The 14270-nt window shown below is 41.1% G+C and overlaps 2 protein-coding genes across 2 annotated transcripts; one reads left to right on the top strand and one right to left on the bottom strand.

Annotated features, from left to right (window-relative positions):
• Positions 1-1002: 1002 nt before the first annotated feature.
• On the bottom strand, positions 1003-1866 carry LOC145493730 (uncharacterized). The gene has a single exon (XM_081473187.1). The coding sequence runs from the start codon at positions 1864-1866 to the stop codon at positions 1003-1005; it is 864 nt and encodes a 287-aa protein (XP_081329313.1).
• A 10416-nt stretch (positions 1867-12282) lies between these two features.
• On the top strand, positions 12283-13736 carry LOC145491732 (uncharacterized). The gene has a single exon (XM_081470980.1). The coding sequence runs from the start codon at positions 12476-12478 to the stop codon at positions 13727-13729; it is 1254 nt and encodes a 417-aa protein (XP_081327106.1). The 5' UTR covers positions 12283-12475; the 3' UTR covers positions 13730-13736.
• Positions 13737-14270: the final 534 nt, after the last annotated feature.

The following is a 14270-nucleotide window of genomic DNA, read 5'->3' as shown; positions in this document are numbered from 1 at the left end:
CATAGTTATGGTACACGACGTGCAGATGACAGTCATCTCCCACGTAAATCAACTACACTTGGCCAATACTCCTTGGCCTTTCAAGGTCCAAAAATATGGAATAGTATAGACATCAAAACACGAAAAATCGAATCTTTCAATATATTTAAGAATAACATAAAAAGATCTATATTAGACAAAGATAGCAGCAGTGGCAAAATACCCCTTTTATAAAATAAGCTTTTGATACTTATTGCTTCGTTGATTATTTCATAAGATATTTCGAGTTGTTTCAAGTTTGATAATTATTATCACTTAGTTGATAAATGTCAAATTACGGATCTATAATTTCACGCATTTTTTTTTTTTTTTGCTTTTCTATAGACTCCCTCGTCACTTGTTTTGTATCAACAAAATAGTAATATTAGGCGATTTATAGTATATATTGTAATAGGTGATGGAAGCAATAAAGTTGAAGTTATGGCAGCCCATGTCTGACCCACGTTGCTGTCACGCAATGACGCACAACAGAAAAAGTAATGTGACGACGGAAACCGCAGCAGCCCATGTCTGACCTCAATTTCCGACATCGCGTATGAACAAAAAAATCCACCAAAACTAAAATAATTGACGACAGAAAAATGTAGCAGCCCTTGTCTGACCTACAAGGTCGTCAACAATGACTACAGTCTTGATCATAGTACTAAATAATGCGTCAGAAATAGTGGCAGCCCATGTCTGACCTACATTTCTAAGACTGAAGAAAAATAGAAAAAGGTGTAAAAGTGTTTCAATGGTGCGTGACCTAATGACATGTTTAACTTAATTAGCTTGGAGGCGTTCAGAGCGGATAAATATTTTGAAAGCATCAGATTTCCAGCGGCCAAGAGTGCGGATTTGCGCATCTGAGAAACCCTTATCAGCCGCGAGCGAAGCAGCCCCAATTCGAAAGCTCTGGCCTTTGTATCGACTGGTATCAAGGCCACAAAATTGTAAACGTTAGAGCGAAGCCTTATAAATCTCTCAAATGAGTGACCAACTCTCCGGTAGAAGGTTCGCTGGCACTGGTGTTTGTAATTCGTCTGCCTGTGGCGCTATTACCTTGAAGCTCTCGACCTGAAAGCGAGAGATGTAATCGGCTTGGCTGTTCTGCAGGCCGGGAACATGCCGACGACGAAATAAAATATTATAGCGTAGACAACTAAGAACCAAGTCACGTAGTAGAACCATGACTAACTTATGCTTAGAGGTCTGCTTATTTATAATATCTACTAGGGCAGCATTATCTGTGAAAAATAGCACGCAGCGATTGGTGATACTAGACCCCCATATGTGGGCAGCTAAAACAATGGGAAAAAGCTCGAGGAAAGTACTGTTGAAACTGTGCCATGCATCCGGAAAGGCACCGCCAAACCAATGCCTACCAAATACCGCACTATAACCTTTAGATGGCGCGGCATCTGTATATAATTCAAGTGTAGAGGAAGTTTCCCAGCGGTCCGACGGAAAAAATGCCCTTCCATTAAAATTATCTAGAAATGTTAACCACATACGGATATCATGTTTAGATTCTCTGTTTAAACGGATGTGGTGATAAGGGCTTGTTAGACCGCTGGTAAGGTCAATTAAGCGGCGTAAAAAAGCGCGGCCTGGGATGACAACAGAACAACAGAAGTTTAACAGGCCAATTAAAGACTGCAGTTCGCGCACAGTGACGGAGCGTTTCTTGTGAAAGTGATGTGGTAAGGTACGACATTTGGTAAGCTTGTCTAACGGCAACCTGGCCTCCTGCCGCACAGAATCGAGCTCTGTACCAGCAAACTGTAAAGTGGTATTCGGTCCCACTGTTTTGTCCTGGGCAATTGGGACTCCAAGAAAGTTACGCATATCGAGAAACTTATGAAGGTCTTCACCGCATTTAACTCTACTTGGCGCAATAAACAAAAAGTCGTCTAAAATATGCAAAACGGCAGAGACATGTAAGTGTTGCATGGCAAGCCACTCTAAAGAAGAACTGAACTTTTCGAAAATCGCGCAGCTAGACCTTAGTCCCATAACGAGACAACGATCAAAATAGTATTCATTTGCCCATTTGATACCGAGTAACGGGTACTCCAACGGGTGAACAGGAATTATACGAAATGCGGACTTAATATCCGTTTTAGCCAAAAAGCAACCCGCACCTAATTTCTTTAAAATATGAATGGCATCACTAATAGTAGCATAATGGACTGATGGGCGAAGTACGAAAAATGGGAAAAGGTGGAGCCTTGAAAGGTCCCACAACCCTACCAGCTTCGATTTCCTTCATTAATTTTGAGGAAACAATTTCCGGATTCTGGAGGGCACTTTGCAAATTAGGAGATTCAAAAGAAGATAATTCGCCGATGTAAGAAATTCGAAAACCGTTCCGAAAACCGTCAACTAACAAGGTTTTTAAGGCTGGACTATAACCAGCCAATAAATTCTCAAACCGGTCCGCTTTTACGGGGGTTACTGGCTGGCTGTCCAACACTTGGATTAATAAGTTGTGATCCGGATTTTCCGACATTGGGGCGCTGGTGGGTTGAGGAAACCTGACATTGACTTGCCGGATGTTTTGCATTGCATTTAAAGCAGACATGCTCATATTGGCATCCCCTGCACTGCATACCGGCGTGAAATGTCCAACATGTCCTTTTGGTAAATTTGCTGGTAGAAGGTCGAAAACGGACTGGTGCGTGGGCCTTATCCGCACCTGCGGATGATGGAGTTTTGCCGCAAATATTGGACATCGCCCTAAGCCATAATTCCCAGTGGATTTGATCCCAAGGGTAACGGTGAGGTGGAGATTGTCTTAAGTAGCGGAACTGCTCATCATAAAAAAGCCAGTCGGCCGATTTATGAGAAAGATCACGCACCACTTCACAATATTTCATCAACTTTGGGGCGTCATCAGCAGCTTTCTCCGAATAAATCGTGACGAAAATGTTAAAGGCAGTTATCCACTGCTGAATAGTTGTCACCTTCTTTGCCGTGTGATAAGGCTCAAGAGCTAGGTGGGGTTGACCCGAGACACCACCAGGGGAGCTCATAGATAAGGCATACCGCTCACGGGGAGGAGCTACTGACAACAACACACCAAAATCTATGTATTCGTGAGCCCAAATTTTTGCTTTCGTTTTTGAGCTAACTCTAGCACCTAAATCTGCGCCAATGCTGGTAAAAAGTTGGCGCGGTTCATCCCCAACACTCAAGGGAGAAAGAGGTGGATCCGCGCCTTGCGTACCTGTGGGTTGAATGAGGTTTGAAATTTCCTCGTTCACCAGATGGTCAACCTGACCAAGTGCTGTGGTAGTGCTGGCGGGGACACTCGCTTGATGCTGCGTGGCCATGGCGTCCTTCACGGCCGCGGAGACAGCAGCGGTAATTGTGCTGGTGAGCGCCTGAAGATTTAACTGGACCATCCCCGGGACTGCAGCAGACTGGGTATCTTGTACTATTGCAGCTGGCTCGGCCTCTTACAGATCAGAGGCAGGCGGCAACGAGCGAAGACGCTTAGAACGGCTTCCAGCGCCAGCAGTACGCTTCTTAGGCGGCATGATTAAGCGAGAAGAAATGATCTATATAATAACGGATGTTAGGTGACAGCGTTAACCGCATACAAGGTAAAATGAGCTAAAGACAATTACATGGCCGGGAAGAAATCTATAACTAAATAGACAACCTCAGAGGTGCCGGATTAAAGTAACCGCCAAATAGTTGCGGTATGTGAAAAAGGATTAAAAAAGACTGTTATCAGACCGAGACAACGCCTTTGCTGTAAATTGCGACAAGTGAGATAAATAACAATCATAAAAGCTCATTTCCATGAACAAATAGATATGCATTGACAGTAATACCGAGTGCATTGGACACACCTATGGAAATAGGCGGTCAAAATGGATTGTACACTCATGCGGTAAACTGCAAGCAAAAAACAATAAGCAAAGCCGGTATAGAACAAATACACACCTATGTACTGTGTTTATCATATAAAAAGAATGCACACTTATGTACTGTGCATAACGTATAAAACAAAGGCACACTAATGTACTGTGCATACCGTATAACACGGGCACAAATGTACTGTGTACACAGGTGGCCAAATGATAAGCCAACGGAAACAGCAATGAAAAGGTATGCGGCAAATGAAAACCGCAAAAATAGCTGAATCACGAGGCAACAAGACACGGCTTGGTGTAAAATGTACACTGTACATATATCAAAAGGAAATGGCTTGAATTAGCGTCAGACAGCATAGTTCGGCCTAATGGTCGACAATTGAACGAATGCGTAATGACTTTAAAACGGCCCCTGCCTATTGAGGTGGACACCATCACGCGCGAGAAATCTCTGGGATGAATTTCGAAAGCCTCTATGTCCCCAGAAAAAGACATGAGGGAGGGCGTCGAGGAACGTTTTAACATGTTTGTTAAACGCGGCAGACACAAATAAGCTTAACGTTGTACGTGTCGTGCAGAATGGTAAGAAGCTCCTCGATAGAAGAACCCACAACTAAAGCATCAAGACGAGAAAGATCATTGGTTCCCAGCTGTATAATAACTATGTCTGGAGGGAATGAAGCGACCACGGGGAGGTCGTATTGCAACGTCTTAGCCACAGTTCTCCCCCCAACACCACGCCATTTAAATGTGGCAGCATTATTTAACACGAATTAGTGGTTAAGGTTAGGGTTTGCGGCAACGACGTTCTCTAAACGCCTAATGAATGAATGCCCCAGGATAAAAATTAGAGGGAGATCCATTCTAATGCAATACAAAATATCTCTTCGACTTCCCTGAAAAAATGTTATCGACAAGAGATATACTCGCTGTGATGGTGAAAGCAAGAGGGAATGAGTGAGAATGCGACCAGTCTTTTATACTGGCGGATAGATAACACTCTTTAACATGATTGGCTGTTATGTCACATGACAGACCACCATCGGATCGACAAATATGTGCCTTGAATACAATAGGTCAATTTATCGACATAAAAAACATCATGCCTTGGCTTGATGTTTGTTTTTTTTCTGGGTTTCTTTAAATCAAATTATTAGTGCGAGATATATTCATCTGATATGGATACAAGTTAAAACGTGCGTTTTGACATGTTTATCTAAAGAAAAAAAACATTGAAAAATAATTCGAGTAAAATGCTCCTCGTTCTCTGCTCCCCCCTACCCCCCTCATGGGAGAGAATTACTGGGAGTAGAGTCTCTGTAGTGTCCCACCCTCACCGGTCCAACCGCACGAGGAGCCTCCGGCGCGTCTTCGATGCGACTTACTTTAAATAAGAGGTCAAAAGCCCTTTGCCTCCCTCTTGGGAGGCATTTCTTAGACTCGCACATGGCATAGCCTCGTTTTGGTGCTAAGCTTATTTTCGTCCTATAATGCCATGAAATTGCTGTTCTCATTTCTTAACTTGACAGACGTGTTAAACTCGTGATTTTCTTCACATCTATTAGCTTGATAGTAACTACAGCTTGAATTACCTTAAAATCTTTTTCTTCAGGCAATTATTTATTTGGGTCAAATAAGAAGAGAAAATAAGAAAAACACATGCAAGAGCTCGCAAAGCACACACACAAAGACTAATTATATTTATACATACAGATTGGTTTACAATGTACATTTTTGATTGGACATTCATGTTATGGTCAAGTGACAAATGTCATTACAAAGTATCCGCCGACCGGGATCACGTGACCATACAGTGCAGGTTCAAGTTTACAGCTTATCGAAAACACGTGTTTTTTTAAGTTGACCGCTGATCAAGTGCTGGTTTTTGATTGCACCGCGAGCTCATGTTAGTTTCACTTGTTGCAAAGAGGGCTGGGTTTTTCGGAAGCCGCTTAACGCTAACCCAGGATTAAAGTTAACTGAAGTGTAAATTTTTCTTGCAGAAAGTGTTTTTCACTGCTTCTTTTGTCTATGTTGAAATTATTCAAGTTCAAAACAGAAGGCAAAGCAATGTACAGAAAACCTTACAGCAAGAGTTACACAACTTAAGTCAAATTTCTTGCTTTTCCTGGGTTAGCGAAACCGGCTATCAACAATCCGGCCCAGGAGCTCCGGTTTTAGGCTTGGCTAAATCTACTTATTAACCAAACATTCTCCCTTATTTTAGGTATCTGGCATCGAACAACATTGAAGAGCTACCCCCGGGATTATTTTCCAATCTATCAATGCTTTGGTCCTTGTAAGCTTGTTTGCAGTTCTTTTTTCTTTAATTTTTATGAACGTAATTATTAGTGATAATTAAGTATTTGTTCGAACTATGACACTGACCCTGTCAACTCCAGCTTGATTTCAACATTACAAACATTGCTTTTTGATTATCGTTATCGGTCGTTTATCGGTAAGTTTTGTTTTTACATTATGTAGAGATCAAGACTGAAAACAGCAGTGCACAGTGTTATGAAGGAAATACATGTATCCAGCTAGATGAGACAAATTTATACGTTTATCCATTAAAGAAAGGAATTGCAAGGCCTTTGGTCTATTCCTTTTATAAACATATTACATCAAGATCATTGGTTTCCACTTATTGGCGAGATAAAAACACAATTTTATTTCACTACAGTAAAATGTCACACTCTTTGTCCGTCTACTATACAGAAAATCCGTGTAAATTAAGACTAAAATAAGATATGATTTAGATAAACGTTTATGCAGCAACGGTCGAGAGAAGATCAAGATAAGAGAGTCAATCCTGCATAGAGACTTCATACCCAAGGTAATCCGTCATTTTATATGTTTTGATTTTCAATAGACGATTCATCGACCTGTTTTGTTTGCGCTCTCAGCCGTCTTTTTGTGCTCGTTTGGCTGTTCATTCCTTTGTCGTTCATTTGGTTTCAGAGAGTCTCATAAGCAAATCACAGTGGGAACAGCAACATAGTTAATATAGGGAACTGATTACGAAGTGTAGCAAACATCAAAGGAGTAAACAAAGATACCAAGATTTATGCTGGAATGTCCACGACCGGGCACAATCTTTTGTTTTGAGCTCATACACTTTGCATGAGTTACGTAACCAAGACGTCTCTATTGGTTAGTTGCTTGGTCAGTAGTAAACAATTGTTGTGTTTTGAGCACGGTCAAGGCTAAAAAACAGAACAAAATCACACAACAAAGAACTTTGTCGAGTTTCATAACCATTCCCCTCCATTAACTATGATAGCAAGGAGTATAATAGCTGTCTAACACAACAATGTGAAATGATCACATTCTGCGCATTCTAGATAACATGAAATACGACGGGTAATTAAAAAAAAAAATTGGCTTTTGATGCTTTCTTACATATTATATTTTGGATATCTCCGAGAGTGATAGACAAACTGAATCTAAATATTGCTTAAATCCTAGGTTCAACATAAAGTCGTTTCCAATCGACGTTGTCCTTGATGTTGTTCTCCCTGTTGCTTTAAGTGCATCTTGTTGTTTAGGCGAAAGCGTCTGTCTACATTTTCGACCATCTGATTGTTTGGTTGCGTTGTTTTCGGCCTTCGTTTGCTTTGCACTCGTTTGGTTGCTCATTTCTTTACAGTTTATTCAGTTTTTTTGTTTGGACGGGCAAATCTGTCCTCCGATTAAAGTTTCGAAATTTATTAAACTTAGCGCGGGCCGAAGCTCCTTTGGTTCTTTGATATTAAAATATCAAGGAAGGCATCCTTGCACGGGTAACCCGAAAACACTGACCCCCGGTCCGCGAACCCCCGCTACGGACCGGGTCCGTGGACTACCTATGGACCGGTCCACGGACTCCCGTTACGGACCCCCTCTACGGACCAGCCCCCAAAATATAATAGAAATAATAAATAAATATTTCAGTTACAGGTTGTCTAATAGATTACTCGTCACGGCGAAATTTCGAACGTTACATTGTGCAAATGGGCAGACCTGGATTCAGGCTCGGGTGCAATTTATATAATTACACATTGCCATTTTCTTTGCTGTGGCCATAAAGTATACAAAAGACGCGTACGGGGAAGCCTCCGGGAAGCCTCGAAATTTGTGTTCTTTCTCCTCTGCCATTTTTTTCAACCCATCCTCCCGTGGGTTCGTGAATTAGTTCCAGGCTTCACAATTTGCTCATCGGAATAACAGATACAAACAAGAATAAACGGCCTAAAAATATACCTTCCATAGCCAGATTGAGCCACGAATGGAAGGTAACAATTTTCCTTCTTACCATCGGCATCTCCTTACGCTGAAAACAGCTTTTAGGGAGTTGGGGTGGGGTGTTAAAAACCCAATTCTGTTACATTTGCACATGCAGTGCAACACTCGAAAAATCACCGACACGAGTCTGAATTTATTAGCTAGACAACCCATAAGTGAAATCTTTATCTCTTATTTTTACACTATTTTAGGGTGGTCCGTAGAGGGGGTCGGTAGCGGTAGTCCATGGTTCGGTCCGTAGGGTAGCCCGCGAACCCGGTCCGTTGTGGGGGTCCACGAACCGGGGGTCAGTGTTTTCGGGTTACCCATCCTTGCACTGCGTGTTCCATGTTTTCCTTGGCTTTCAAACGAAGCGAAACATAACCAAATCCTCCACGAAAACATCCACGCAACGCGCGAGAAACATCCGAAGAAAAACTGGGTACAGTCGTACATGTACCATGTTTCAATATAACTTAAGGTATAAGGCATATATGATAGATTCACTCTCTTACCTTGATCTTCTCTTGCTACAGTATGATGTCACAATTTGTGCCCTGTGACCCTTCGTTATAGCCACCTCCGTTTAGTTGAATCGAAGTGGCTGTAGATTTCTGAAATAAATTTCTAAATTACGAAACAGTGTTGAGGCCAGTAAAGTGAGTTCGTTTTAATCCATTGGGTAAGCAAACTCATGACTCAAAGGTGGTTCAGGGGAGGGGGGTTGGGTTACACGGATGGAACTCTGAACTTTTTTTAATACGCGTATATAATTTAAGAGAAAATGTTTTCTCGGCTGTGGTAGATTTGCAAATCCTATAATTAATATAGTCTAAATCGATAGTGAAGTATTAAAAACTGATACTAGAATGTAAATGGGTACTAGTTCTGCAATGTTGCCAAAGATTTTTGTAAAGAAGGTGTAATCTTGCTTTGCATGCCACTCAAAACCACGGTGGTTGCTACTATAATTTCAAATGATGTGGGGAGACTCCCGACATATCAAATGTATCGGCGTGAGATGAATGAAATCATCCTCCCATTCCCTTTATCCCTGATAACTGTTCAAGAGGAAGGGGTGTGGTGGGGGGAGGGTGTGGGTGGTTGTTGTTAAAATCCTCTTTCGATATATCAAGGCTTTTTGCCGTTGATATGACAGCCGTGAACTTGCTCGACATGAAAATACGTTCTTTATCTCATTAATACTATGTATTTTCAACTTGTTTTCCGTCTATCGCAGAGTCCTGACAGGAAATCACATTCAGAATTTACCACAGGATATCTTCTCCTCTTTGGAGAACTTGAGATACCTGTAAGTATATCCATCATCTTTGTTTTTTGTTTAACAATCATTACAAGCGCTAGCCTTGCTTTTTGCAAATGTCTACTCGGATTATTATTATTTATTATTTTATTATTATGTTAGTAGGAAAACAATCATTTCAAAATATTTATTTAAGAAATAGAAAACAGATTATATTTTCTGTTATAGATAACATCAAAATGTGGTCAGAACATCGGTGACACACTCGGCAATCGCCTCGTGAGCCATTTTTTCTTTTGCTGTTAAAACATTTTCATGTCACTGGTATAATCTACTACTGAAAAGACGAACGGCAACATGGAATATATATGGATTTTTACCTTTTTTTACAATAACTTTTAACTCTATCACGTGCTAATTGGCCAATTGTTATAAAAGTACCGACACAGATGACGCGATCATTTGGAGTCTATCCTTTTGTTGAGGGTCGACGATCGAGGGTTCCATGTTGAAGGTCGAGTGTGGCGGGTCGAGGGTAATATTTTTTGTTTTCTGGGTTTGTTGTTTTGCTCGTTGGTGTAGGTTTGAATTCTGCCGCTCAGTCGACTCTGGCCATGGTCTACATGTTCCTCCCCAAATTGGTTAAATGTCCGCTAACATGATCGCACTTCATTTCACAAACGTCTTTGCTACAACGAGAAAGATAATTTATGTAGTCTTCTCGATTCAGATATCTTTTTGGGTCCTTGACTATTTATCTATAACCTTCTATAACATTCAAAGTCCGGTTTTTCGTGTGCCTTCATCACGCTGGATGCATTGGCCGATGTACTAAGGCCATTAACTTTTGAGTGGTTATCCGCGTAGAAATAAATCCAAACATTTAGTTTTGCAGTTGTAATTTCTTCAACAAATGATAACACACAGGAATAACCGGAATGTGGTTCGCGTTAATATTTGTATTGATAGTGACAATGTTGTGTCAAAGTGCCTCACTTGCTTCGAATTTCACATTTTCTGCCGGCAAATTTTTCACTGTGGAAAACAAATAAAAACGCCTTCCCTGGCTTGGTTTGCGTACCTTTTCTTCTATGTCGCTGTAGTGGTTTAGGTCATTTTACTACCAATGCGATTTCGTGGAGTGTTGGCTTCATTGTTTTCCAGCGTTACTGACGGGCCGCGAGGAGAAATATTGCCATCTGTGAAACAGTACTTGAAATGTGGAGGCAATGGGAGCAATGGAAGCAAATTTACGGCTATTTTCCTCCTTCGGTAAATTCTCTGTCATACGAAACATCTGTGAGATTTTGCCATCTGAATTACTACTCTCCTTCGGTAAACTTGCAGGGCTTTGCGATGGGTCGCGATGAAAAATATCTGTGAGATTTGCGAGCTTAAATAGACTATATATCATGGTTTTCGATGACATCTTGATGGCTAGGCAAAGCGGTCAGAAATTACAGTGTTTGTATAGGAATCCGATGGCAAATAACTTTTTCCAAAATTGAATTTTACCCAAGTTGTGAATCGTAACGTTAAACTACTAGGAACAGGATTGTATTTCCAGGTTTAAAGGATGTAGCTTGGCTAGAAGACGCTCGGTTTATTTTTCTAATTTTCCATACATTTGTCTGTAAATTTGGCTGGGTGGACGCGGTTCGCGGGCAAAAAACAACACAGACAAATGTATGGAAAATTAACTGAGCGTCTTCTAGCTAAGCTACACCCTTCAGATCCTTCAAACTTGGTGAATACAATCTTCCACCTAGTATCAGTAGAGGAATTTAAAACATATTGAACATCATGGGTGACAAATTACTCCTTAATTTTGGCGCGAAATTTTAGCATTAATTTATAATTTCACATGTGAAATTATAAAATTGCCATGGCAACATCTCTTGTATTTCGATCATTGCCAAGATGGCGTTGAGATTTAAGACGGTGACCATTGAAGAAGTTACGGAATTAAAAGAAGCGGCAGAAAACTTAAATACGCGATAGAGCACAATTACCTGGGTGAGGGTTTTTGAGAAGTGGTGTGGCGAAAATAGCCTTGAGAGATACCTGGAGATGATTCTTCCTGAGCAGTTGAATGAAGTACTCGAGCGGTTTTACGCCTTCGTGTGTAAACAAGACGGAATCGATTACGAACGTGGGTCCCTAAAACAGATTATCCAACCACTCAGTCCGGAAAACGGTGGTCAGAAAGCTGAAGGCCTAGGGAGTTCCAAAATCCGAAATAATAACAACAAATGGCCATCGACAAGAATAAAGCGTTGAAGCCTACAACCACGGGAACGAAGACGAGCAGCCGACAACTATCTAGCATCATTGATGGCAAAGAAATCCACTTTAACCAGACAACCAGTCGAGTTCCCCTTCAGCCGCTAATCTTACCTTCATTTTCAAAGATTTTAGAGAAAGTTGTATACAATCGACTTATAGATTATTTAACTAAATTTAACATCTTAAACAAAAACCAGTATGGCTTCAGGCAAAAACACTCTACTGCGATGGCAATTTTAGATTTTGTAGAAAAACTACATTTTGCAATTGACAATGGCGAATACTGTATAGGTATCTTTTTAGATCTCGCAAAAGCCTTTGATACAGTTAACCACACAACCCTATTGAACAAACTTGAACATTATGGAATCAGAGGTATACCACACTTATGGTTTAAGAACTACTTATCTAACAGAAAACAGTATGTACAATTCAAAGGAGTAGACTCAGAAATGTCAGACATAATATGTGGGGTTCCAGAGGGGTCAGTACTTGGGCCACTCCTATTCTTGATATACATCGATGACATAAGTGCTTCCTCAAATGTGTTTTCCTTCACATTAGGTAAGTTCATACTAGGGCCCAAGTAGGCCTTAAGTACGATAAAAACTCAAGTGAACTTGAGACTGGCGGTGCTAACTTTTGAAGATAAGCGTTCATACTAAATTGCAAAGTATGCTACTTGCGGAATCGCTTGTCAATCAAACTACGCGGTAAAACCCGCCAAAGCAAATGTAGTCAAGACACTCAAAGCTTCATTATGCCGCGACCTCGAAACGTTCGAATAGCGTCCCTTATTTTGATTTTTGCTTTCCTACTTTTGCGACAGTGGTCTTTCATGCTTCAACAAATGTATTGCTTCGCTTTAATGGAGGAAGCCTTTAGAATTAGCCGGCGAAACCGTCGGATGTTGCTTATTTATATGGCAGGGCACTCACAACAACAAAGACCACAACTGAAAAGAAGAGCTTGGGTTTGGCCTAGACCACAGAACTGGTTTCGCCTTCTTATAGCTAATCCAGCACTGCATTTTCTTTGGAAGGAACATTTTCGTATCACTCACGCAACATTTGAATACCTATGTGACCTAATAAGAGCAGATATACAAAAACAACACACGCGGATGCGAGTGCCAATTAGTGTAGAAGAAAGAGTTGGTTTAGCATTATGGCGACTTGCAACCGGCAACAGTTACAGAAGCTGTGGGTTACAATTTGGATACGGAAAGTCAACAGCGAAATGCATTTGTAGTGAATTCGAGCGCGCTCTTCTTCGTAGGAAGGATCAATTCATAAAATTTCCCTTGACAAGGCAGGAAATTACAGAAAAGGTTGACGAGTTCGAAGAGATGTATGGCATACCTCAAATTGTCGGAGCCATAGATGGTTGCCACATAGAGATAAATGCTCCACCACGAAATCACGAGGATTACTATAATCGTAAGCAGCATTATAGTGTGAACCTTCAAGCTATAGTTGATTCTAACCTGAAATTCATCCATGCTACCGTTGGTTATCCAGGCAGCATACACGATGCTCGCGTCCTTAGACTAAGCGGACTATACGATTTGGCACAAAATGAGCAAATTCTTGCTGGCCCGACGAGGAATATAAATGGAGTAGAAATCGGCCCTCTTCTCGCTGGAGACAGTGCATATCCCCTTACCAGCTGGCTCATGAAACCTTACTCAGACAGGGGGCACTTAACTCCTGAACAAAAAAAATTCAACAAAAAATTCAGTGCCCTACGATGCGTAGTCGAGCGTGCATTTGGCATGTTAAAATCACGGTGGCGAATTGTTATGAAAAAAATTGAGCAGAAAACGACAACCCTTACGAAAACTGTTGTTGCGTCATGTGTTTTGCATAACATTTGCATTGAGAGAGGTGATCTATATGATGATGGCTGCGACTCCGATGATGACTCAGACGATGAAGATGAAGGCAGACTTCTATTTGAAACTGGCAACGATGTGAGAGATGCTTTAAAAGACTTTGTGCGGGATAACTTGTAACACTACATTTTCCAACTGCAGGTTTTATTTGTTAACGAATGCTATGTGTAGCACCAAAATGTCATATAAACATATAAACTTGCCGATACAGGCAACAACAAAACAGCAGAACAGTAACAAATATATATATAATTAGAATTAATACAACTGTCTCCTTTTTAGAACATCAAATATGTGCACTGATTTACTTTGACACCAAATCTTTGAAAATGTCCTTAAACCCTGCGAGAATTGCATTTGTTTGTTCCAACTGATTCCTCTGTGATTCCCGAAGCATTTCTGTGGAACGTTCAAATCGTATGTTATCTTGCTCTATGCTTCGTTCCATAAGTTGTAGAAAACTTGTCTGCCACTCAGACGTCGCTGTTTGCTCATCACGTCTCTTCTTTCCTTTGCTGCCAGATTTCGCTGGCTTATCAGTTGCCTTTCGTTTCACTCCTTCATTGGGCGTCGCAGTTTCGAATTCATTTTCCATGTTTTCTGTGTCGGCCACGCTTCCTTGTGGAGAGAGTGATGTGCTGCTGCCTTCTTCGAAGGCAAA

The sequence above is a fragment of the Orbicella franksi genome, chromosome 7 (assembly GCF_964199315.1).
Source record: "Orbicella franksi chromosome 7, jaOrbFran1.1, whole genome shotgun sequence".
Taxonomy (NCBI): domain Eukaryota; kingdom Metazoa; phylum Cnidaria; class Anthozoa; order Scleractinia; family Merulinidae; genus Orbicella; species Orbicella franksi.
Note: the sequence above shows the minus strand (reverse complement) of the source record. Positions and strands in the feature narration are given on the sequence as shown.